We start from the raw sequence: 27,177 nt of genomic DNA on the forward strand, positions 1-27,177 counted from the left end.
TCGACAGTGCTCCTTTTACTGAAAAGGCTGGACCATTTGTGAAGTGACTCTGTGTTGCACGGAAAACCAGATTTTGTGCATTTGCACGTGGAAGACATTGATTCGTCTGAACACACCCTGTACCCACCCTCTTTTCAAAAATAGTATGGAAGATTAAAATACATAATCTGGTCTTTTATAATGGTACACCTTTTTGGCAAAAGATGGCCAGATCCTCCATACAAGAAACACCTTTGAGGTCGGATTGATTGCTGGAAACGTCAGCCATACTGGACCAATAGTCTCCCACGATTCCAGGAAGAGGGAATTTTAATGCCTGCCCTTTTGTTGTGTGTGTTGAGTGCAGATTCTAAGCTAGCAATGAAGCAAAAAGGAGTGACATGGTACTGTACATTGTCCCTTCAAAGTTTTCTAAGCTCTCCCAGGAAAATACACAGTACTTTCACACACACATTAAGTGCATCTCCCTGCCACCCACATCCCTTTCTTATACCACAAAAATGTAGGTGGGTTGTCAAGAAAGATGTCAAGAAAAAGAAAGAGTAAGGTGACAAGTTTTCAAACTCCTACATTGTTTTAGGGTCTTAGGGATTTATCCATATGTCTTCATAAACAACAAGTGTGTGTGTACAGGCTGTTCTTACATTAAACTGAATGGACACCTTATAGTTTATAAGACAGATTGGACACCAAAATTTCTTAAAGTGATTGTTCCACCAAACCATTAGACCTTAATGGGAGAAATGAGTAATACTAAGAAATTTGTTTTTACACAGACCATCAGACCTTAGCAGTGTTCCGTGGGCAGTGCGACTGAGCTCATGTTACATTATTTCACATATTGCCGAAGTAGCATGCACAGTAAATGCCACCAAAAACAGAGCCACAGGCAAAGACACACTATTATTAGTATCATTCCAGAAATACAAGGTGCTGTGAGTCACTAGGATAACATGAACCCAGTGCAATATGATCTAAGGTTTTCAGCAGGACAGGATATTTGAAAATACACACCTTCCCTTTTAGTGTTGCTGCGATACCAATAACTTCTATTGGCAAAAGTTAGTTTAGCTTTGGATGATTATTTTGATTATTTGTATACTATGGAAAACATGGTGTTTAGAAGTATATATACTGACAAACGTTGAACACTTTTGTGTACAGTATATGCATTTTCATTGATCAATGGATAATAAAGATCAAAAATCCAATTCTTAAATGTCTTTTAACATAAAAAAACATAGAAATACTGAAAACTAAAGAAAACATTTTCTTTAATCTTTATATCATAATTTATTAAATCTGTATATCGTATTTCACAATAAAAAGACAAGTAAAAAAAAAGCAGTTACAATGAAAAAGTTTAAATTTCAACCTCTCCGAAGTACAAATACAGCACTGTTCAAAAAAGGCAGTCTTGAAATAAAGGAACAAAGTTAATCACATAGCGCCATCTCGTGGTAACTGAAACAGACACATGCAAAATATTTGTTAAAATAGTTACCATTGCCAAAGGTGTAGCACAGGAACCATTACTGGGTCACAATTTACATTCAATCACAAAGGTTTATTCGAGGCTTAAGATTGCAATGTTGCAATACTTAGATATACGCAGATATACTGTTTACATAGTACTAGTGCTGTCAGCAAATGCAGAACCACAATTTTTAAAAGAGAGTTTTATAATATCCTCAATAAAGCTGTTTTTTTGGTGATTCTTTCAGCTATTCTTTTGAATCCCACTGGCATACTTCATTCAATCTCGACATTTTCCCTGTTGTTCCTGTTAAGTAGCTCAAACAGGAACAATTTGCCATGACCAACAGGAAACCTTTTTAGTCCAGAAGATAAGATAAAAAAGACAAGGAATGCAGTGATATGCATATAGAAACACTGAAGGAGGCTGGCAAGTGGTAGGTGTGCAGTGAATAAGAATTAGTGCTTTTATTTAAATGCGAAAGAGATCCCTGCACAGAAGAGAAAGAAGCACCTTAATGAGAAATGATTGTAGGACATAACTATATAGTGGACTGAGGAAGGACCAGACAGAACTCTCTTCAGTTTAGATTTGAGCACAGGGACAATGGAGACCTCAAACACTATCTGGGGAAGACTGCTATACAGGGGGAGACATACTCCCACATGTAGCTCCTATAGGCATGGATGAATTAAACCAGCCCAGTCTTAGGTGATGTCAGTTGCCAGACAGGCACACAGGAGTTATAAGATCAAAGAGGCAGCCAGGGCAATGTTGTGGGAGGGCCTGGTACACTACTGCGAATATTTAAACAAAAAGGCTTTCCGAATAATCACCAATTAAAGTGACGGCTGCGACATTTCTTGCAAGCAGAGCCCTAGTGGGAGGGTGATAAATGCCGAGTTGGAAGACCACTGCACCGGACAGGTAAGGAGGAGGGGGAAAAAACTGACAGAGAATCTCAACATTCACAAGAGGCCTTTGCAAATATTTTGGAAGAGAAAAAAGACAATGGATGAGATCTCCGTGGCATGGAAACACGAGTTTGTCCAAACTCTCATCTTCTGACTGGAAACAGAGGGATCGGCTGACAGTTTCTGAGCAGGCGCCAAGAAGGCTGGCATGTGTCTGTGAATGTGGGTTGACACCCAGCCTGAAAAGGCCTAATTGACAGGCTGCTTGAAAAGTAAGTGACTGTTGCCTCTCCAGCTGAAAAACTGTTTATTGCTTTTTCTGCACATCCGGGTCTAAGGAAACAGAAAGAAATCCCTCTTCTGCTGTCTTCTCCTGTTTGTCTTTACTGGTGACGTGAGAAAGCTAAGGAAAGATAAAAAAAGCATTAGATTTAGACAAAACAGGACAAGGGATGACTGAAAAGTCCAAATATTATCATCACCTACAAATGAAATGCTAATTCGCAAAAGTCTAGATTCTTTTAAGATGGAGGTATTTTTTTAGGGGAAAAATAGAAACTTGTATATTACGGTTGGGCATTTTAAAGCTTGTATTTCATTTAAGGACACAGATTAATTTTAGAAGCAATTCAACAGTTTAAAAAGAACAAACTGAGAGACTGAAGAATCCGGCACCTGGACAACAGGGAAATCAAGAAAACATTTAGAAAGAAGAAAAGAAATTACCTCTCCTTCTAGCATGAACTTCCGCTTGCTTAAGCCAAACCAAAATGGGAAGTCAAAGAGGGCATCGGAGTGGTACCTCAGTGTGATATGGGTATGCTGCCAGAGGGGTTTCACTCTCCTGCCCTCAAGAGGGATTTCAAACCCCCTCTTATCCGCCCAGCTCTGTAGCGCATCTTCCACATCCATCTGAAATACCAGCCATTGGTTAGAGTTGCCACTTAGCCCACTTGCCCAGGTGAAAGGTCATTAAAGAAAGACGGTGTATCAGGCATAGTTATTAACAGCCTACACATGTGTTTCATTATAATCTACAAAGATTACCCGGTTAAAATGTTTGAGCAACACCACTTGTTAGCTTCTCGTTTACTTTACAATCTGAGGTAGAAAAGTACAGTCAAGGATGATTTAGTGATTTATCAAATATTTGTTTTCCTCTCTCTGCATGCATCTATTGGAAGACATGATAAAGTAATTACAAGAATGTGAAGTGGTAAAGATCTTACTTGCACTGCGTAGCTTTCTCCGGCCACTGATGAAATAGCCTGGTCCAGGCCTCTCTCAATCTCCCACTTAACCACAGGGTTGCTGCCATTAATGACCACAATGAATTGCTGTAGCACTGCAGTCAGAAAAACGACAATTAAAACAAGTTTTGTCTGCATCACACCCTACACCAAAGGAAATAAATGATTTAATGAAATAGACGACGCAGTCTATTAATTAAAGCTCTACAAAATGATGCATTTTCTCCTCTACTTGTTTTCTCTTGTTTAAATTCCATATCCACCCTCGACACAGGCAACTGTGTTGTATCCCTGACTCATTCCTTCATGGCTTGTTTGCCAAACGATTCGTTAGAAAGTATAGATCCTCGAGGCAACAAAAACACTTTATTTGTCCAAAAAAATCACAAACAACATCAAGTAAGCGCAAGAACGCAGATCGAGCCACCATACACTAAAAGTAATCTCATGTCAGTTTCAAGGGAAATAAATTATATCATCAAAGATAATAAATGTTTCTATTCGCAAAGAGTGCAGCGCTATACCTTATTTTGAGACGCAGTTCCAGAATTATTCTAGTTGCATCTAAAATGAACACGATTATAATGTCTGCAAACTATTATCACTGAAAATTAACATTTGCCAGGAAAGAACTTGAGATTTCCGTAAGTCCTGGATTCCTCCTTTTCGAGTAAAAGGGCAGGTTCAACCACCAATCGCAGGTAAACCGGAAAACCAGCTTCAGGCCTACAGTACGTCACACTTAAAGAAGTATCATTTAAAATATTCAGCTTTTACACCTGTACTGTTGTTTTCATACCTCTATGATTTAAAACCTACTATTTATAAACGTTTCGCAATTTTTTCGGATTACAGTTCTACTAAGCAATATATTTCACTCATGCCACAGATATAATACAGCAGGAAAGATCCGTTCAGCCCCCTTTGGAAAGATAAATCTTAAACAGTAGAGTAGTTAATCATATACCTTCAACCGCTTTCTCGCTTTTCGTCTTCAGCGCTGGATTGAGCTCACAAGCCGAAACCAGGATAAAAATTAACTGTGACGTAAGCCTTTTCCTCAGGTCCGTATAATCTTTTAACGAATGCACTGTGATTATCCTGGGGGAGTAAGAAGAAAATATTGCTAGATATAGCAACATGTACAGTATATTTCATGTAGGCGTACATTACATTCTGGTACCCAAAGAATGTATTGTATAGTCTAAAATATTATTTTACAAAAACATTTTTGTCAAACGGTTCGGTTCGTACCTTCCTGGAGAATGCTGAAAGAGGACTTTCCCTTTTGTGGAGTTGCACTCATCTATAAACACGCAGAAGCTTCCCGGGTCGTATCTTACAAACCTGTATCCCGAACCTCGGACTTCTACCTTAAAGCCAGACGGCGGCTCCCGTAAAAACTCTTCTAAATCAATAAGTTCCATGTAGAATCCCGACTTGGCATTAATATGCATTTTGTTCATAGCCTTTTCCCAAGTGAGACGTCTCCTGCGCTCCTGCCACTTGCTAAGTTTTGCACGAAGTGTTCTTTCCCTCCGGGGTGTGAGTATGTATGAGTGTGTGACGATGTGCTTACGATGACATATTTCGTAGGCATCTGTCTGTTGCGGTGATTGTCACGTACAGGACTGGATAAAATGTTTCTTACGATGATTTTATTTATATTTGGAACATTTCTTTCTAACGTGGCTAAATATGATAATCCCACGATTTAATTGGAAATTAGGTCAAATTGTGACATTACTAACAAGTTGATTAGGCATTATCCCATCTATTATCAGAAATTAGGTTATTCCTAGTGAAAGTCGCGGTGTCTGTCCCTGAAGCATGCTACACCCTACATTGTTGTGCACACATAATTAACAGACACCATCAAACCTAGACTGAATGACTTTTGGAGGTGTGAGGAACCGGAGCATCTGGCAAAAATATAGGCGGACACCATGTAAACTCCACACAGAAGCCCCCTCACCGCAATATAATATAGGACCCAATAGATTGTGTAGATGCGCTAAGCAACTACATATTGGCAAGAGGCTAATGTATGCATTACCAGTCATCAGTCCTGACTTTTAAAGTACACTGCAGTTTTTCGTTATTTGGTTGACGTACATATACCTTAAAGAAAGGACAACAGCGCTTTTCAATATTGTCCATTCTAAACTGATTAAAATAAAACATCTGTTTCTGGGTGGAAAGATTTTGGAGGAGTGATTCATAACTGAACACAATCAGTTTGTTTTAATTAACGTTTTAATGTAAAAATTCTTACACACTACAGTATGTCATGATCTATTTTCAGGATTCAGTAATAGATATCCCCCACAAAAACAATGATAGAAACGTTATTGGTATTAATTTTTCAAGGTTATTTATACTTTCAAAAATGTATTTTACTGTAGAAATCTTATGCAATTATATTTAGACTATTCGTGCGGAGGTTTTACCCCTGTTGACAATTTTATAACTTTGTGTTAATTGCGGTAGCCTAAAGCGCACGAAAGTTATATCAATGCTGAATTCTCTCCGGGTCAGCCGCAGTTCAGTCTCAGGCAGTAAACGAATTCAGTGTAAAGAAGATTCCGCTTTTCAGTCTAATTAAATGAAATCCCTTTTTATTAGCTCTTGTACGCCTACACGATCAGTTCAGCCAGCGGACTTTCTCATGTCTCCTCATTACCCTGGCTCCTAGCAACCGCTATGGGACTCCGGACAACAAGATCCTGCCTTCAGAGCTCTTTTAGTAGCGGCTTAAACTCTCAAAAACTGTTCTCGTTTACATCTCGGACATTTTGAGAAGAATGGAGGGTTTGAGCCGAGTGTCCCATGTCCCCGTTGCAACCCAGGTGAGGTCACAATGCACACATGAACCGTGTCATAATCACGGAGGCTGATGAGCAGAAATGAACCCAGTAAGTTTAACCTGCATTCTCTCGCCTGCAGCTGGACGATGACATCTTGAAACCCGCATTTCGCGAGCAACTCTGTTACATGAAACAGCGGTGTAATTCGGAAACAGACAGAGAGAAATGCGACTTCTTGGCCGCTTCGTTGACCCTTTCCGAAGACATTAATAAACAGAAAACAGAGCTTAGTGAAACCCCGGCGCGTAGAGCTAAAACTGCAATGGCAGCAATAGGTAGGCGAACGTTGATTGTAACGACTTAGTATTAGAGCTGTCACTCACCTTTTCTTTTTTAACTTTTGCGCAATTACGCATATAAAACTGGCTTTTATATTGCATATGAAACTATAATGTTAACAAATATATTAGGCGTACATTTAAACGAGCGCTTATTCCTAGAATTGTGACAATTGTACCTTTGTACTGTTTTTTAAAGCATGGTTTCTGTTATAAGTCTTTATAAAAGTAAGAAAAACTATAATGCTGATAAAAGTAAATAACAATAGTATCAGTCCCTTAAATCATCATACGTGTTATTATGTACAGGTTTTAAGAAGAATTGGGATCCTTATGAGACATCACACAAACGCGAGTTTGTTCACGGACCTAACTCATCGACTCAGGCCTACCGGTAAGCTGGAGATGTCTGCTGACACCGTGTTCCAGAAAACCTCAATGATCAAAAAGAAACCTTTTATTTAAATCAGTATGAATGACTTATGTTCAGTAATCCGATAATGTATGTGCCATTCTTCCTGTGTATGTTCAAGTGCAGTATTAGACATGATGTGGCTTGCCTTATTTGATCAAATGCTGGGTGGAATAACAAGTAGTCCTTACTGTGACACACTCGTCTTTTTTTTTCTTAAATTCACAGTCCCAAGTCTTCAAAAGCTTATAGATTCCCCTATGAGTTGGGGGATCCAGTTGGTGCAAGCCTGTACAGCCAGGAGTTCTGCTGGAAACCATTTTCGAAACCAGATCACATACGCAGTGGCTCTGCTTCAGGAAACAGAAGGAACAACCCTCACCCCAGTGAGGTAAAATCATACAGGAGTGCCATCACCAATGAAACTCTTTAATTGCTGGGAATATATTTGTACTTTACACCAGGGGTTTCCAGTCCTGGTCCTGAAGGCCCCACACACCATCAGGCCGAGCTTCATTACCTAATTGAAGATTTAATTGAACTAAGAAGTTGCTTGAATGGAATATTAGTATTTTTTTTACTGTCGTGTCAGGGATTGTGTTTTACTTATCAAATGCAATACACCTACCACTTAATTAAGAGTGGAAACTCAGACTATTGGGTCAGTTAAGGGTTTAGTTGTGTAACTGAGAGTGGGACTGGAACAGAAATCAACACGTTTGTCCTGTAGGCCCAGGACTGGGAACCTCTGTTCTGTTTGTCCTGGGATCAGAATTCTAGGCTGTTGCCCTGGTGATGGGTGAAGGAGGAAAACAACCAAACTGGACACATAATAACATTAAATTTATTTCATTTTCAACCCAGCTTCACGTCTGTTTCTTCAGATGGTATTTTAAGTGGCATTATCAATAGTTTTACAGGTGGGTAGCTGCGTCAGCATGCTTAGGCTGCAAAGGAACAAGTAATAGGTTTATCCCATGCTGAAAAAAAGAAGAAAGAGAACACAACGTTTCGGCCGTGGAGCCTTCTTCAGGTGTCAAACTATTATCAATAGTTTGATGAGCCATGACAAAGCTAAGCCATTTTAGTCTCATATTTTAGATTCTGTGAGCATGTTGGGGAAACCCACGTATATTTTGTCCCAGATCCGCTACATAAATGCTTTTCAATTTGGAGTCAGATGTGCTAATTCACTTTGTTTCTTTTCAAGTCCTTTCTAATATGGCAGTTGCCCAGGCAAGAGAAGCAGATTTCAGAGGACAGCAGGTCACCTTGGAAAAATCTGCCATCTGAAGAGGAAATCAGAAGAGCCTTGACAGCACAGTATTGCTCAACCTATAAAGCAGATTACTTGGGTATACCTCAAGGTACAGAGCTTGAAGTCTACAGGCTGAATCTGGGAGGAGAAGCAGACAGATTACTTCACCAAGTCTTCTAGAGTTAAAATGATGCCCATTGTCCTTCCGTTGCATATATTTGTATATATACTAACCTTGCAATGATTAGTCTTTTAGTTGACAAGTTTGAAAGGGTTCTGGATACCTTTGGCTGAACTGACATCCCTGGGTTAAGAAAATCTTCTCTGAACTATATAACATGGCATGTGCTGTCAGTAAAATCTGAAAATACAATGCCCGACCATGTCAGATGAGTACAAAAACCCAATATAGTAAAAAGGGAGTCAAATGAAATTCAGAAAAGCCTTAATAAAGTTTTCTTTCTAGTGTTTATCATCCCCCTCCATCTATCCAAATGGAAGTCGGAAATCTCTGCTTTTTGTTAGTCAAAGTTCAAGTAGGTAGTAGCATCAGCATGTATAGACTACAGAGGAACAGGTAAAGGTTTATTTATTGCAGAAAATACCAAAGAAAAGAGACACAATGTTTGGGCTGTGCAGCCTGTGGAGGATTTGACACTCCTGAAGAAGGCTTCACAGCCGAAACGTTGTGACTCTTTTCTTTTGCTTTCCACATGGAATAAACCTTTACCCGTTGCTTTTGTATTTGTCTGTCACTTTTGTCTCCTCTGACCTACATTTGTACTGCTGGGGATTTTCCTGAAGCACTCGGAGTGCAAGAATACAACAGCCATTCCCCACTCAGGATTGAAGCACACAGTCTTTCAAAATGAAATCCAGAGCACCTGGACTCTACTCCTCCTTACTGCTTCTCTGCTCTAATTGTTTCCCTTTCTCCGAGCAGGATTTCATAACTTGGGAGCAGGATGTTCCAAGTACAGTCAGTACTGATGCTTTCTAATGTTCTTTTAAATCAATCACAGCAGGCCTAAAGGCTTCCCCATTGTTTGGTTATACTGCGCTAATACATTTATGCCAGTTATTGCGTAATCATTGTGTGTGGCACAAACATTGAAGTGTTGTACTCTCTTGGTCCCCATTTTGAAGACAATTTTTCCAAAAGTCTTAGCTATTGTTTTAACATCAAGAAACGGCAAACAAATTTCATCTTCTTCCCAGGTCAGCTTGATATGAAAAAAATATTTCATCTGTTTTACGATCCACAAGAGTACCTGCAAACACTCCAGCTTAAAGTGGAACTGCAATCCCACTTTCTCAGACCAGTTATTAAATCTCTGTAACAGAATAAATTAATTGACAATATCGGAAAAACTTGAGAAATTTTTAATTAAGCACAAAGTCGTGAACTTTGTAAATGTACAGTGAGTCGCATGTAATGCAATGCACGAGCTAATTAAGTTCAGGTTGTGCTGCAGAGCTTTTACTGCAGAAAGCTTCCAACATGATCTGCATGCATAGTTAACAAGTAATTTATTTGCTAATTTATTGGCAAAACCATCTTGAAGTTGAGAACAACATTTCTATTGGATTAAAAGAGATGGATTCACAAGCCTGCTTGTTTACAATGTAATAGGGCCACTTCATGTCACTAGAAGCCTCGTTCTGAATCACAGAATGTGGTGCTGCACATATCTGGAAGTTTTGTCTATTTTGTGATGTACTGTAAATTGGAAGTTTTATAAGTTACCATGTACATTTTACTTTTATTGGGATTTGAAATGGGCTTATCAATGCTGATTCTTTCTAACCCCGAAATGTAAAAGTAGTGTTGCAGTTCCCCTTTAAGTTTGTTTATTTCTGCTTTGTGTGCCGCAGGCTTTCAGGTGAAACATGCCATTCCAGCTCCACTGAACTGGAAAAAAGATATCCCGCATTCGCATCTGACCAACATGAGGTATCACTACCAGCAACCCAAACAGACCCCTGAGCTTCTGAACACTACAACTCGCTATGGGTGCAACACACATCACCATTTGGCTGCCAAAGGAGTGGGTAAGACACCTTTGCATTAGACACACCGCTGTGATACGTAGCCCCTTGATGAGAGAAATTAGAATAGTGAGCTGTTCAGCTTGGCGCCTCACAAGATGTACTGAAGATGTTGTAAGATAGCTGTCAGCCTCCAGCAATGGAATAGATTTTTCCCCCCTGTTGTAAGTAATGTGGTACACTTTCATTTATCAGTGATACTGCCAGCAGGACTGTGTATTTCAGGCAAGTTCAAGCCTTCAAGCCTCTGTATTCTTGTATTAGAAGTTGAGCCAAAGTGTAGGGCCTCCTGAGTGGCACATCCAGGGAAGGCACTCGCCTGAGAGCACTCTAAGCTCTGTGATTGCAGATTTGTGACTGAGTCATATCCCTAGTGTGGTGTGATGGGGCTTCCCCCACAGTGGCAGTGCATGACTGGCTGAGCACTGCTGAGAGAGGGAGGGAATTGGTTGGCCAGGGATCTCTTAGTTCTTGACAAGACAGTGACCTCTTCAGCTTCCCAGCTGTTTGCAGGCATGTGGTGCTGTCAGTGAGAGTTGTACCTCACCTCCGATTGCCACTGAACCTCTGGTCTGTGTCTGCGTTATCTGTGATGTGCTGAAGGTCACGTGTCACTTTTGCATTCTCCTCTGTGTGCTGTCACATTTGAAGCTGCGAAATGAGTCATGAAAAACACTCAAAGCAGCTAGGTATAAAAACATACCTGGTGATTTGAAAGTTTTAAAACATGTTTAACTCAAGTAAGTGCTGGCTGTGGAAACATGGTAATGCAAAGTCTAATAATAACGACCTGCTCCTGTTGTTTCATGTTTCAGTGCCGTCTGTGACATATGCCCACATCAGGAACCAGGAGAACAGGAAGCAGCCGACCACTTATGAAAGGCATTTTGGGGACGGACGGACAGACATTTCAACTGTGCTCCGATCTCTGAAGCCTCAAGAGATTCAGCATTTCCTTCAGAGTGTTCCTGATAAAGGTACAAAATTAAGGACTGCAGCAAACTATTCTTTTTCTTCTCATGCTGCTATGCAGCCAATTCTTTGTCCTCTCATTTTCCCATGTCACATCCTGTTGCTCTGAAATGCTGCTGATAAAGGTTCTGAAATGCTCAGGAAATAATACTTTTATTTCCTCTGAAATAAAAGTCTTGCAAAGTCAAAGTCATATAGCCTTAAGTAGTTCAGCCTAGGCAGCATGTGTAGGCTGCAAAGGAACACGTAAAGGTTTATTCCATCCTGAAAAGAGAAGAAAGGAAACACAACATTTTGGCTGTGGAGCCTTCTTTGTGTGTGAGCCTTATCAACATTATATAGCCTTGCCAACATTTGGCAGATAAATGCAGTTAAATTACAAAGTTGAACACTTTATTGAGAAATCATATCTTGGGAATTTGTTCCACAAAAATTAAGGACGTTCAAAAATGTATTGCTGACAAACCTCAAATAGAAATATGTAATTTAATGTATTTCTGATTTTGTAGCTTACCACAGTTATATTCTGCTTTCCCTAACATGATTATACATTTGTGCCTCACTTTAAACATGATTATTTGTCTAAGCTATAGCATGCTTCCTGTGATTCTTGTGTGAATATTTCAGTGTATTCAAGTTGTGAGTTCCCACTGAAATTTCTTTTGAGACTGCCAGTAAATTCTACAGGTAAAGTACTTTGTGGTAATTTCACAATTACATTAATATTGCATATGTATGCAAATATGTACATGACAAGTAAATACCCAGAGCGGACATGCCCACTTCCATCACAAAGTCCTGATAGCCAGTCCAAGTAAGAGGAAGGATAAAGGCTCATTTAGGCATTGCACTTATGGTATCCTATTTCTCTGCCTAACTCACTTTATGCTCCTTGTTAATACTATGATTCAGCCAGGCAACTTGTGACACTTCCTTAATTCTCTGCGATTTTCTCTGCAGACAAGGAAGTCATGAAAAGATTTCTGAGAACAGTCACACTTGCCAGTCAAGGTGCAAGAACAAAGAATCTCTTTGGAATACTTTCAACCTCAAAGCAAACCTGAATGTCAGTACAGCCCAGCCCTCTACAACCTGTCAACAACATCTTGTTATTGAAACTGCTTTGTGAATAAAGGATCACCAACATCTGCAGGCTTGCAAACCTGTTTGCTAAAAAACAGTAAAATCCAACATGACTTTTAATTGCATCATTTTGTTTTGTGTGTATGTAAATTGTTGAAGTACCGCTGTATGATTCTGAGTGTTGATGAGATTTGTTTTTCCAGAATACATCAAAATTAGATTGGTTTATATCAATACATCAAAACAGGTTGCTTTTTATGGGTGTGCAGACTTAATCACAATAACTAGAGCTAGGAAATCAAAACTACTATGAGCATAACAGATTACAACGATAAAAATAAGAAAAGAGAACACCCTTTCAATGATGTACAATACAAAGTATTTTTTTTCTTTTCTTTTATAGGATTTTGTGCACATTGCAACACGAAATATTAAATCCCTTCATGTAATGTTCAGGGTCCATGTAGAGTTGTGACAAAACAAATGTCACAAGACAAGACAAATAGTGTCCCATTTCTATTTTCTGAATCCCTTGTTGGGTCAAAAAAAAACTTCCAGGCAACTCTTTTAAACCAAAGTGAAGTGTTTGGCAAACATACTCCCGTGTAGGTGAAATTTTGCATTGCGCAATTCACCTTGTGTTTAACTTTCTTTAGGACTGGAATGAACTTGCATTTTTCGATTTTACAGGGTGTATGCTGTAGCTTTAGCCAACACTGGGTACTGGATATTTTGAACTTATTCTGTTTCATAAGTACAGTTGGTACTATACATGGCAGCTTCTAAAGCATTTAAAACATACACCTGCCATGCACTGAGAATCTTATTAGTTTTCCTGCTTAGATTGAGGTTTAACATCTCTAACATTTATTGAAGATCTTTTGGGTAAAGAAAGCTTTACAGCATACCAATGAAGTTTGAAATTTTAACTACTCACTACAATTTAACTGAGATAAAATGAATACATGACACTGAATAGATCTGTCACTTCTTTCTGAGCATGTGTACAATGACAATAGGCAATTAGGTAATTAAATCATTCAGTTAAGTAATTTATGGGACAATGGAAAATGATCACTGATAACAGAGCACTGACAGGCTGTGCACAGAAAAGAGCTGACATGATGAGATTTCAACATACTTCTGTGTGATATTTGCCATTGTTTTAGCTTTTCGTGTGGATGGGCAGTGTGCCAGTGCTTTGCTTTCAGTGATCAGGATATTTCTGGGCTTTGCACACTTAAGCTATGCGTTGATAGGTCTTCTATAGAGCACACCGATCATGCCTTATGAATGTTTGAAACTAAGCCCAAGAAATGTTTCTGTTCAGTTGGCACATCATTCTTCATTCACAGTAATTTTTATTTTACCAGTAACTCTGACCCAAGGAAGGTAAATCTAGTGAATCAAATTTAGAGTGCTAACACAGAAGTAACCTTAACCCCATGCCAGTGTGCCTGACCTTTGGAAAAAGAGATCAAATTCTATACTGTAAAATAAATATCCTGTATCCTTCTCATTTCATTCTAGTTCTTTTGTAGTGCTCAGCTTCTGGATAGAAGTCAAGACTAGTCTTTCTCCTGGGGCATGTATGCAGTTACTATATATATAACTATTTAATATTATAGAGGTGTTGTGTGTATTCAGTCATGCTAAATAATCATCCTATTTTGAATACATATGGCATTGAAGACGTATTAATATCCATTAATTCTGCCAGGACTTGCAAACCTGTTCTTAGAGTAAATGCTGCATTGTACAATATTTACTGGAGTTACAAAACTAGGACTTTAGCTATTTTCACACTTTATATGATTTTTCAATTAAATGTGATACATTCATTAAAATATATCTTAAAACTGCTTGCTATTACAAGCACATGGTTTTTCTTTTTTAATCACTTTAAAAGTTTTTCTCACTCCAATAAAATGTACTAATATACACTTTGATATAATTTCTTCCTCTTTTGTATTACATTTTGTTATTTAATACAATTTAAAATCCATAGAGAGGATATTGATTGTATTTTTACCTCCTAGTGATTTAATACAATAAGGGATTAAGTAATTCAAGTTACACAGCATGTGTGTTTCTGATAGAGTTGTGAATTACACTGCAGCGTTGCCTGGCCTTTTCAGATGTAACATTAGAGTAAGTAAATTGGTAATTTGAGAGTAACAGTAAAGCAAACACTGTCTGCTGGAGGCATTTGCTAAACTGTAGTAGGGACAGCCCAGCCTGAATCAGCCACTGTTCAGTGCAACCTGTATCACAATGAGTTTCTGACTGGACTGGTGTTTCTGTACTGAGAAAAACAGGCAGACTTCAAAGTAGAAAGACAAAAAATTACTTAAAAAAACATTTTTAAAGCAAGAAGTTTTTCTACTATGCCCCTGGGGAAGAAATTTCGTCCCAGCTCTGCTACTGGGAAGTTGGAAACCTACCACATTACCAGGTACCGTTTTGGATAAAATCACTATTTTTTATTTTAGTTTGAAATTCAATCTTAGTGCTCTACTGTAGAGAAGTGCAGCTTTGTTGTGTCTGAAACCAAAATATTTTTACTCTGAGTAATTAATTTGAAAAAATAATCTTTTTGGTTGAACATAGCTCCAGGGATCTTTACATAATGTACAGAAACTAATATTATGTTTCTTATTCAAATTTAAGGTTGAAAAAATAAGCAATATCTTTCATTTGCTTTTTAATGTTTTTGGCTGTTGCTTGGTTGTAAGAGGTTCACTGCATGAAAAAAAAATCATTGTTGTCCAGAGACTGTTTACTGTTGTCAGGGGACTGAATGGGTAAGTATGAGAGGATAAATTAGGCATTGCTCTGTGTATATTTTACTGGAAGGCTAATTAATCTGAGCTAAGTAAAACAACTGTGCACACCAGATTTAACATTAGGAAGCATTAATTAAGGCTACTTCCCTTCAGCTAACAGGATTTAATTAAGGCACTAAAACACAATGTGCTAATGCAGACCTAAAATTATGTAATAAAACAGGCAACATCTAGTACACTTGTCACAGCTTATTCAATGTATTTACTGTTGGTGAAATTGCACATTGTTTAGATAGTGGACCCTAACTAATACCAACATACTGAAAGATATTGTACTTTAATACAAAATGTGTGCTACAGTATATTTCTTTGATCAGTGGTGTCCAGTATATTGTTTCTAAAAATATAAATATTGCACATGCAAATAGGTCACTCTTCTGTTTACTGTATGTATGTGTCACATAAAAAAACATGAAAGTGAATTTTCCCTAAAAAATTTCTAGAAAAATACTAGAGCTCTGTGAAGTATTGAAATGTTATTCTGCGTGTAACCCCACTTAATTAAAACTGTTTAATTTTTAAAATCTAAGATTTAATCATCTGAATTGAAGTAGAAATAAGACACATTTACGTAATAATATAAATATCAATATGGTTTGATTTATTCTTATTTGAGCTGAATGCATTTCCAATAAAATTATTTAATGCAAAAAAAAATATGAAGTGTACCTTTCAAGTTCTGAAGCCTTTTTCATGCCTCAACTCTGACTGTTCTTGTTATAAGGTCACTCTTTTCAATTCCAAACTTTAAGAGCAATTTGCTCCATATTCTCGCCTGCAGGTTTGTGATTCAAATGGAACCGTAAGATGAGATATTTAAGAACCCTGACACTATCACATATTACTTTACTATTTAGAGGAAGGCCCTTGCTGATTCAGCAGCATAAATAACATAAAATAGTAAGTTTGTAGTTTTATATAGCATTGATTTCTTACAGTTAACATTTCAGATGCACATATGAATTCATGAGTGAAATTGAACTACTGTATGTAAAGTACAAATGATTTTAGACACTGCCAACTAAAACTAGTAAGCTCGAAATCTGAAAACTCCTCAATTAAAACATGACACACTTGACACAAATGGGGTTGATATGCAAACTTAGACAGTCTTTGGTAGCCACGAATTAGGTTATCTATCCGTATATCTTTTAATTTATTAATTAGAAAGTGGAGTATTAGGCCGTGTTTCTTGTTTTAGTTTTTCCTGGTCAACACAGCTCTATGGTTTCTTCAGTATTTTGAGTGAACTGAGGCCTGCCACTGGCAAAGCATGCCCGCCTCGTGCGAAGACATCAGTACCCGGCACGAGGCATAAGCAGGAGCATTCCCAGGATGAGTCCCAGAGGAGTGAGAGCCCCCCTGAGTGGCTGGAGAGGGAATTAATGAAAGAAGGATACCGACGCCATTCCATCAGCCTGGCCCACAGTGCAAAAACAAATGAGAAGGCCCATCACACCAGGGACCCAACAAGGAATCTCAGGAAGCTGAAGGTGACCTTTCTTTTTGTCTTTTCTTCACTCTCTACAACTCAGCCTCTTGTAATGTCAGTGTCAGACCTAGGTCTATCTTGTCCACCAATCGCTTATCCATCTTAATTTCTATTGCCTTATCAAATAAGTCACTTCAAAATTCCTTAATGACCAAAGAAGAGTTGATTACTCTAGGAGGATCCAAGCACTTACAGGTTTGTAGTTGATGAAAAAATATCCTGTATTTTGTTGTTTCCAACAACATATGGCCACCCGTAACTTTCAAAATTAAACACTGTATTCAGTAAATCTTTTTAAGGGACTGCTGGTGCTATGGTGGTGATGTTTTGTTGAATTTCCAATGTTTTAGAAGGCTGAACCCAAGGCATTAAGGATACCCTCTAAGACGAGATACACATAGATGAATAAAGAGCAGAGAGGACAGAAATGGGCTTTTTTGTAGTTTGAACCATTAATCAAATCATGTATTATCTGTCAGCATAGATCGCAGATGTTACACAAATACACACGTAAAAGTATTTATAAAAAAAAAATTCAGGTTACAGTTACTGTCACTGAAATTCCTACCATATTATGGAGTAACATGTAGAATTTAATTATCAAAGGTGAAATAAACACAAAGCACATTCAAATAGTCACATTAAAAGAGATTAATATCATGATCAATGCTTCACACATACCTTTATTCCAGAAAACATAAAATATTATCCAAAGAATGAATTAGAACTTACTAGCATGTGATCTCTCCAGTCTATGGATATGGTATAAATTGTGGGATTTGTGGGTTTATGGACAAAAGCTAAAAAAGAAAAACAATAACATAGGGCAATAACATAGGGTCAACTGCTTAGCTCTCCATCTTAAGTACACCTCGTAGTCAAAATCGAATTGGAGTTAACGGCTTTTGAAGAAATAAACTTCTCTGAAAAGAGCACTCCTGCAGCATCTTAAGGTGTACAAAGACATTGCAAGTGTCACAATCTGGAGGATTACAACAGGCTGTTGAAGATAACTTAGTTTTTCAATCTCCTCCTGCGTCCATATATTTCCTGGGACCTTTCCAGTGCCTTCTATCTTGAAGGTGTCTGTTTTGATAATGAAAGCATAGATGTCAAGAGCAAAGTGAAGAGGGTTCTTCAGTGTTAGTTTGTTTCTTGGGAACAGTTAAACATAGAGATGCTTTTGTTGGCTTCTGTGCTGATCTGCCGGCGTATATAATCAAGGTGGGTTATTAATGAAGAGAGCACACAGAATGCAATGTATCCCACTTATCCATTAAAAATTCTGGTCTATTCTCATTGTGTTCAGCTGTAACTATATACAATTTTACAAAACATATAAAATGTATACTACTTTGGTTGGGTTAATTCTGTAGGAAAGACCACTTTCCTATACCAAAAATGTTTAGCAAAAAAGCCTATTTTCAAGACTAACAGAAAGCAACATATTGTTTAAACAGAAAAACGATGCATGTTTTCACAGTACAGTAGGATTATTATTCAAATGATCAGTTTTTCTATCTTGTGATATGAATACTATTAGTATTTTCTGAATTACCACAATTGATTTTATTTTAAGCTGGAAAAGAGAGCAGACCTACAGAAGTAAATGGCTAATGACACATTTACATCACACGTACATGGAGAAGGCTATTCACAAAAAAAATGAGAATGTTTTCTTGTGGTCAGAAGCACAAAAGAGATGCCGCAAGGTGTCACTAGCATCATCTGATATTAAACATAAACCTTAATTTCCCTCACTCACCACCAGAGAGTCACAATGGGCAGCAGATGTTCATGGCGCTTTTTGCGTTTTATAACTTATCAAGCCAATGAGCAGATCTATCACTATACTGACCTGAAAAAAGCAGATTGTCATGGGACTTCCAGCTCCTCTCTGTCTATCTTGCTCGCTTCACAGCAACAGAAAAGCAAGTTGTAGTTCAAAACAGACAGAGGATAAAAAGACACTTTTTACAACCCTTTATGACATGCTATTTCCATGGATTACCAATAGATTTGCTTGTACCTTGAAAGAGATTTTGGTCTTCCTGCTGCAGCAGATATTAAAGCAAAAGCTGTTTCAATTGAGAGGTCAGCATTTTAGAAAAGCATGAGTTAATAATGAGAGCATGGGATCACATTTATTCACATCTATTCCTGTGCTACAAAAGACACATTATAGACTTTATGGTATGTGGTATGTTCACATGGCTGCCTAAATAATGTGCTGCTTAAAAAGATATGTATCTGATATCCAGTGTATATGTTCCTTTTTCCTCCTGAAATGTTTTATACATCTCGATAAAGGAGCTCCTATCACATATCCTATGTGTGACATGTATGGTTAGCCATGGCTGGCTATGGACTGTGTCCCATGCATGGCTAGCTCTGATTTCAATTAGAGCTGAGTTACTCAATGCAGACACACAACCTACCAAGTCAGGTGTGATGGGATGTCCCTCAGAAATCATTAGGTTGCATTGTTCATTCATTGCAATGAGAATCAGAGAAATTAACTGTGAGTTCCACTCTAGGGACCTAAGGAAGAAACAACAACATTGTTAAATAAGACAAAAAGAACAATGTGCTTGGCTTGAATAGCATTACTTCTCCAAAGCTCAACCATATTAGGATAATTTCAAACTGTTAGCTGAAAAAGAATATTGCAAATTCATTAATGTGTTACTAACTCTCTGAATGGCACATACGTCACATAGGAATGGTTACCTGAATGCCAACTGATGACAGCAAAGTGGAATTGAAACCATTTTCATATCACCAGTTTCATTCAGCAGAATCCTTTAATTTTTTGCCTGAGACAACAGGTGCATTGTCTTCTGGAGTGAATAATTAATGAGGTTAATTGAGCTCAAGCACTGTGCTTGAGCTGATCATGCTAATCCAGAAACGAAGTAGCAAATGCATTTTTGTTTTTCAAAAATAGAAAAGAAGAGTAAATAGTTGATGGTTTCTTCATCATTGCTGTATTCAAAGACGTTTTCTAGCTGGTATTTCAGTATGAAAGGTGCTTATGTTTTGATTTTGGTTCAGTGATACAAAAAGTAGATAATATTAACACACAAGAGTTATTTTAGTTTTTCATCACAATGTTATTTTCTTTGCTCGTCTTCATTCATCTTTGGAATGATTATTTCGGTGAACTTTTTGTTATGTGCTTTGCTTACACATTTATCCATAGTTTGGATACACATTTGTATTTTACAAAATTTATCTTTCTACAGCCATTATTATATTAGTTTGTCTTTAAATTGTGTGTCAAAACCATTTTGTTTATGTGAATTGTCCTACTTATTATTATGAAGGCAAGACACCAAGTTCATTACTAAAAAAAAAATAATTTCTTCCATAATTTCAAATTCTCTGCAGCAAAAACTGTATAAACACTTTTCTGACTGAATATTGGGTTCTTGTGTATTATCCCTGGTTAGATATTAGCCTTCTCATTAGCCTTGAATTCCTTGATGATGGACATGAGAGACAAAACAGTGGATGGCTTTTATTAAATGGAGTTCATAATGAATGTCTGGGAGGGATGACAACAGCGAAGTTCAGTCAGACCTAGCTATCAGTAATTTGCAATCATTCCTGACATCATTTCCTCTCCTGAAACTTAAATAACTGTACGTTATCCCCTTCTCCCCCTCGTACACTGTACATCTTTTTGTACCCCACCTCCACCCCTTCTCTATCTTTGCAGTTGTGTAACAGTTGCCTGGTGAGGCTCCCGTGGAAAGAGTATTTTAAGATCCTATGTGAGGTGGCAAATCCGGAAAGGAATAGGGAACGGAGTTGAGGGGAGACACACAAGGTTTATTGGTGCTCACAGTGATAGCAGGGACGTCCGTGCAGAAGTAAAGGTCCACAGGAGAATCAGGAAACAGTCCATATGTCCCATTATCAGGAAATCCATCCGGAGACAAAACAGGATCAGAGACACGAAAAACAAGAACCAGGAATACGGGGCTTCATCCCAGGCCCCAGGCTCAGAAGGTTAGGGTGACTATTACTGGCCTATGCCCTCAGACTTCCCTGTGAAGCCTGGTGGTAGGCAGGCCATGAGACAACCATTCTTGAAAGCTGAGCCCCGAAGGCTGTGGAAAGAAAACTTAAATAAGAGACTTAACTAGACACACCAGGAAGTAATAATTAAAAGGACTATCTAGAGAGGAATAGAGCGCCCTCTGGAGGAGGGGATGTCGACGGTGACAAGCTGCCCCTTGTTCACTCCTCACTCTGCATGGGGGTCCCAGCCTCATTATCTTATGTCCAGGATGTCTCCCCTCAGCCAAACAGGTTAAGACAGATTTTGACTAAAACACTCCATAATCCTTTCAGTACACTTAATTCGTGAGTGTTGTTATTCCTAGAGAACTGTTGTTATACTCATAGGTCAATATACTCATCAAGGTCAATGATCTTTTACACCCTTGTTTTTCTCCGACTGCTTCCAATGATGAAGTGGTATTGCGTTTAGGTTTGGTGTTCCGCCTCTGAACACTAGAACCTTTTTAATACCCAGTAACAATCATAGTGAGCTCCAGAAGCTTCTATAAACTATCTAAGCCCCTGTGAAACCTTTACACAACAAAAAGAAAATTTAAGGATTTGATGTTTGCTTTTATCGTCAACATATTTAAAGGACCTTCTTACATTTGAAATTTATTTAATTATTTTACAGTTATATTATTGATATATACATATAGTTTCCGTTTACAATTATTTCTGATTTAATGAACTATATTAAAGGGATATGAATACAATTTAATTTTGTAATGCTTTTAAATTATTTTTAAGGCTTGAGGTTATTAAATAATTAACATTTGGCTCTATAAATCCAGCTCACCTTATCTCTTCACATCCTTTAAGATTAGGAGTTTATTGCCTGTTATTTATTAATGAAAAACCAAAGAACTGCCTTCAGGCGAAGTTATGTTGTTGCTAGGGAACTGTGTAAAATCTAGGGATGTCATTAATCACATTAGAAGCTTTTCCCTGAAACACAGAGAAAAAAAAGTGCACTTTATCTAGACAAAAATGTTAGCACAGTGTTTTAAGTGTCTTTCCAAGGGTTGACTTTAAATGGTTAATTATGCCCATCCAGAAGAGAAACAGACAGAACAAAGGGTTTAAAATAGAATACTGTAGCATGTTTTGATAAACACTAACAATCTTTAATTAATCATTCAAACGTCGTTTAGCAATCAGGTGTTATTAACTGGTTGGTAAGTTAAGCATGCATGATCTGTGTGTGAATTGATGAGAAAATGAAATCTTCTTCATATATACATTTTAGTGCTTCCCTTTGTAAATAAAATACATTTCTGAAATGAAGATTCAGCAAGTTCTCTCATTGCTCTGTGACAATTCAGAATGAAGAATTCTCATTTTAACTGGATAGTCTTTGAATTTTTTCAAATTTATCTATAAGAAGATAAACTCATTGATTCTAGCCAGCAGTGGATTTTTTGCTTTTTGAGGTCACGCTTTTTTAAAAAAACAACTTACATCTAGAGTCTCAAGTTGGTCCTACTATTTTCAGATTCATGCTGTCTCCCTAGAGCTGCATGTTTAATTATATTGTAGTTTTTAAATAATTATGCCTTAAAATCTTAAGTGGCACTAAAGCATAAAACATTGAAGATTGTGTCTGGTTCTTAGATCTTGTCTGCCTGATAAAGAACATTGATCATCAGGGAAGGATGATCAGACAATCTGTAATACAAAGTACAATCTTTATACATCTATTTAGTTGTTGGTTTTGGTGGGTTTTCTGCCTTCATAGCTCACTTTTGTTTTAAAAAAGTATGTTCAGTTCCATTTTTTATTCTAGGAATGTAGAAGAAGCACCTTCATTCTTCCAAAAAAACAGATTTTCTCAAATAGAGTTTTTCTAAATGTGTAGGCAGATTTCATTTTCTTAGTTCCAAACACAACCCTGATTTTACAGGGTTTCAGAAATTTCAGAAATGTATTAGAAGTAAAATATTCATGAGACGAATGGGGAATTCTCATGAATATTTAGAGTTCTCTGTTGCTCAGTTTCTGCTTGTTTTTGAGTTGGTTTGAGTGTGTTAAATCGGATTGAAAACGTCTGTAGTTTTGTTTCCATTAAAGGTTTCAAACAGGCAGAACATGATCCACTTTCACACACAGTCCTTTTTGTACACACATTTGTGGTTTTTCAGGACAGTCTGCATGACGTATTTCTGTTTTAAACAGGTTGAACAGAGGGTGTCACTTGAAAATCTGAAGAAGCTCAAAGTGGCTTTTGAGGTGAGATTTTAAAGGGACAAATACGATATTTATAGTATGTGAAACTGACAGAAATCGATGTTGGGCAAATATGAAAATGATAGGGCTTGTCTTGTTTTCTCATGAAGATATTACATAATCCTGTGTTACTTAGAGAGAATCTGGACTGCACTGAGGAAATTTAATTTAAGTAATAAAGTCATGCTTGAAAAAATGGTGGTCAGGGAAAATTATAGGCTTTTTTTGAAAAGTTAATTCAGTGTATCCAGAGAAATGTACTGCATTTAACATTTTCTCCATCTTATTAAATCTTTGTGCAAAAAAGTGTTTTTTATTTCTTCGATGGTTCCTCTCCCTTACTCATGCAGCTCTTGGACAGAATACATTTTAATGGGCAAATTAATTCTGAACAAGATACGCCCTAGTATAATGAAAATGACTAAGTGCTTTACAAAAGTATTCACTTCCTTCCAATTATGTCCTATTTTTTGAAATACAAAAGATTTCACATACACATTTTTCAAATATTGAACGTTCAAATTGAGCACTTCTGTAAGTGAAAGAAATTAAATATCAGCAAAGTATTAAAAATATTTTAATTTGCACTGTAATTAAAATAACACATTTTACTTACTAGCCAATGAAGAAATGAAAAAGCAAGACAATGGTAGGTTTAGTTTTGTATAAATGACATATAAGGAATTTATTACAGATAATTGAGGCCACTGTAAACCAATGTCTTATTGTGTTTCTGGGTACAGTTTTAATATGTTTCTCCAAATGCTGTCTTTGGGATTAGTAGATTAGTGTTTCTTAATCATGCCTGTGTTTTGGTGTCTTGAAATTGACTGGTGTCCAATTGAGGATGCTTTGTCTTGTCTCAGTATTGTCCATTGAGATAGGCTCGGATTGCAGTTACCCTCACCAAGAATAAAACATTTTCTCACAACAGATAGATGCAGATACATTTGTGGAGCATAACACTTATAAATAAAATTAGGCAATCTCAAAAATGTGTTTTTCCAGTTGAAAACAGACACTACACGGGAACATCTGAAGCAATACTCCAACGTCTTTGTACACTACCAAATTCACTGCTTTAAACTTTTTGAGCAGCAGTTTCACTACGTTATTGGTGAAACGATGCACTGTAATGGTTTAATGAATAACCTGCTTACTTGCTTTATCTCCGTGTTCCAGGACTTTGAAAAGAATGGCAGGAGATCGTTGGATGTGGTCAATTTCAGGAGAATTGTTAAGAAGTGCTTGGGACTCCGTGACATTGTACGTGTTGGAAACGGAGGGGACAATAATGCAAGAAACTGAAATTCAGGGCATGGGAAATGTTATTTTTCTGACCGGCCAAACTATAAAGTCACACTTAAATTTGACATTTTAACAGCTTACTGCGCAAGGGCCTGATAATGAAGTATTAATCAAGCCTTCTTATGTCGGGATTCAAACAGGTCTGACAGAGATTAGGCCAGAATTGCCATTCACAGATGTGTCCCAGGCAATTTCTGTAACGTCATTCACACAGTTGTGAAAGGACTGCTGAATTGTTTTATGTATGTTGGGAAAGTAAGGGAGATCTATTTGGTTTGTGCGGTGCTCCTAATGACCTCCGAGCCTGACGATAATAGGTACTTGTATACTCCTGAGTAACTAGTTGGAAATCAAGCTTTTGAACAGCTTGAGTGCACAGGAGAACTTGCGACTTTTAATTGGATTATATGGTGAAATTAATCTTCAAGACAGCCAAGAACAGTATGTCAAAGAAAGTGGAAAACAAGAAATATGAATGGGAGGTAATAACTGCACAGAGACTAGACAAAAATATGCCTATGATTCTATGGGAACAATTGCGTAAATAATGTATCGGTTTTAAGTCATGAATCTGTAAACACGGATAAGTTTTTGTTTGTTTTTTGTCTAAAATACTTGAGGATACAGAAAGAGATACATTTGTACATTTTAAAATCATGCTACCATAAATGTATTTGTTTGCTTCATAGATGCCCAGTTTCTGGGCAATGCACTGAATTGATGAAGTGATATTATAAAACTTGCTAAAGTTTTATAATACGTGCAGGTATAAAAGGAATTAATAGCCATAATCACACAATAAATAGTAAGTATGATACATTTTAATGAATTTTAACAGGTGGGTTGTGTGATGCTTTGTAAGAAAATGTAACTGCATAATATTCTTTGTGCTGTGCAATTTTCAGAGCAATGAACAAATCCAAGAGCTGTTCATGAAGATTGATTACACAGCGAATGGGAAAATTGAATGGGTGAGAACCATTTTTTGTCTTAGCAGACTTCCTTAAAATATTGACAGCATTACAATCTCATTGAAGCTCATATTGTGTTTCATTAGCACATTCTTGCTTTGCTGCTTTTTTAGACCTCCATTTATGAATAGACATATACAGTGTATTAGATAATAATAGAATTAGATATAGAATAGTTAGATATAGAAAATTAGTAAGGAGGAAAAGTAGTGGGTAATCCATGCTGAAGATTAGGAAGTAAAAACAATTTAAACCAGTTTAAACCAATCAAAATGTTTAAACATTTTTCATAAACAAATTGGCAGAAAGTAAAGTGCATGGAGCTCTGTGTCTGAGTTTTGCTTTTCACTCTGTACTGTATTTTGGATTAGTTTTCTTTAAGGGCATATCACACAGAACATGAAAAAGCTGTTCCTGTTACAGTTAAAGGATGACAAGCATTTTCTTCATCCCATACTGTGAATGACTGCTGGCAGTGCATCTTTTTCATGGCTGCTGCTGAAGCAAAGATATTTTTTTTCTACGGCTTAGGGCTTTACAATTCTGCTGCTGCACTAGTTGTTTGATTTAGACTTTGTCCGAGTCGCTTTTGCTAGACTAATGTTGCTAGAGCAAGACCAGGGCAAGAACAAGGGCCAGCAGCTATTGTATATCACCCAGCAACTCACAGCTGGCAACCTAATGAAGCTGAGCAGGTGTGACCCTGGTCAGTACTGGGATGGGAGACTCCTGGGAAATCTAAGGCTGCTGCTAGAAGAGGTGTTAGTTGGACCAGTAGGGGGTGCTCACCCTGTGGTTTGTGTGGGTCCTAATACTCCAGTTTAGTGATGGGGATACTATACTGTAAAAAACGGCGCTGTTCTTTGGATGGAATGTAAACCCAAGGTCCTGAGTTTCTGTAGCCATTAAAAATCCCAGGAAGCTTCTTGAAAAGAGCAGTGTGAAGATTTGAGTTTAAATTAACAACATTCTCGTGTCACCCCATCATCATCATCATCATCACACAGAAACCCAGCTAGAAGCCTGATGACTAGCCACAAAGAGTAAGAGTTTTATGCTCAGTGAAATAAATAGAATTGGTTTTCAAATGGTTTTTAAATGGCTTCCAAGTAGCAACTGCAAATGAGGAAAATGTACACTTACAAGTGAGGCCCTGAGATCCAAAGAGCATTATCCTCTTGCAGGATGATTTCTGCACTTACATGCATCTGGAGTACACAGAGAAAGAGGAGTCTGTCACTCGGAAGAAGCAGGTGTCCTTTGCACTTCCAGCCACTATCAGAGACATCGGCCATGGGGAGCCCATCCTGAAGGTCCTCTCCACACCAGACAGCACAGTGGTCACTGTCAGAGAGAACGGTGCCATCAATTACTGGACTCCTGAGCTGAAGCTGAAGAAGAGCAAGATGGTGTTTGTATGTGCTCGATACCGGATTTTTTGCAAACTAAACCGTCTTTGTGTGTCTGTTCTGATTTTTTCTCTCTTTCAATTAGGAAAGACCAGTAAACAGAAAACCAAAATGGGTCACAGACTTTGTCACTATGCCACAGTACAACAAGCTGATTCTTGGAACTGGGTACTATTGCTTTTCTTATCATCATTATCATAAGTATTAGTTAAATTATAACTCTTTTGCAGGACCAGCAGCCATTGTTATATTTATAATAGGGTACCATGTGTTTCCCTGAAACAACTGTGCCCTTGC

At 37.6% G+C, this 27,177-nt stretch overlaps 3 protein-coding genes and 1 long non-coding RNA gene across 4 annotated transcripts in view; 2 read left to right on the forward strand and 2 right to left on the reverse strand.

Moving 5' to 3' along the window:
* Window positions 1-1,268: 1,268 nt before the first annotated feature.
* medag (mesenteric estrogen dependent adipogenesis) lies at window positions 1,269-5,162 on the reverse strand. Its single transcript, XM_088922273.1, has 5 exons — window positions 4,896-5,162; window positions 4,609-4,742; window positions 3,621-3,736; window positions 3,118-3,303; window positions 1,269-2,794 (listed from the first exon to the last, which is right to left on the reverse strand). The coding sequence occupies exons 1-5, from the start codon at window positions 5,105-5,107 to the stop codon at window positions 2,699-2,701; spliced, it is 744 nt and encodes a 247-aa protein (XP_088778399.1). The 5' UTR covers window positions 5,108-5,162; the 3' UTR covers window positions 1,269-2,698.
* A 1,283-nt stretch (window positions 5,163-6,445) lies between these two features.
* On the forward strand, window positions 6,446-12,555 carry tex26 (testis expressed 26). The gene is made up of 8 exons (XM_088919959.1): window positions 6,446-6,490; window positions 6,588-6,783; window positions 7,096-7,180; window positions 7,427-7,589; window positions 8,409-8,565; window positions 10,332-10,508; window positions 11,321-11,482; window positions 12,438-12,555. The coding sequence occupies exons 1-8, from the start codon at window positions 6,446-6,448 to the stop codon at window positions 12,539-12,541; spliced, it is 1,089 nt and encodes a 362-aa protein (XP_088776085.1). The 3' UTR covers window positions 12,542-12,555.
* A 2,392-nt stretch (window positions 12,556-14,947) lies between these two features.
* wdr95 (WD40 repeat domain 95) overlaps window positions 14,948-27,177 on the forward strand; it is a 31,252-nt gene continuing 19,022 nt past the window's right edge. Inside the window, exons 1-7 of the mRNA XM_088921211.1 lie at window positions 14,948-15,015; window positions 16,644-16,899; window positions 23,142-23,195; window positions 24,375-24,458; window positions 25,406-25,471; window positions 26,656-26,886; window positions 26,966-27,048. Of these exons, the coding sequence (XP_088777337.1) occupies window positions 14,948-15,015; window positions 16,644-16,899; window positions 23,142-23,195; window positions 24,375-24,458; window positions 25,406-25,471; window positions 26,656-26,886; window positions 26,966-27,048 (842 nt within the window). The remainder of the gene's footprint in view (window positions 15,016-16,643; window positions 16,900-23,141; window positions 23,196-24,374; window positions 24,459-25,405; window positions 25,472-26,655; window positions 26,887-26,965; window positions 27,049-27,177) is intronic.
* LOC148830627 (uncharacterized) lies at window positions 17,670-26,707 on the reverse strand. Its single transcript, XR_016091332.1, has 5 exons — window positions 26,615-26,707; window positions 20,747-21,013; window positions 19,337-19,439; window positions 18,757-18,811; window positions 17,670-17,984 (listed from the first exon to the last, which is right to left on the reverse strand). It is a non-coding gene; the product is annotated as an uncharacterized LOC148830627 (long non-coding RNA).

This window comes from Atractosteus spatula, chromosome 7 (assembly GCF_055471065.1).
Source record: "Atractosteus spatula isolate fAtrSpa1 chromosome 7, fAtrSpa1.hap1, whole genome shotgun sequence".
In the NCBI taxonomy this organism is placed as follows: Eukaryota; Metazoa; Chordata; class Actinopteri; order Semionotiformes; family Lepisosteidae; genus Atractosteus; species Atractosteus spatula.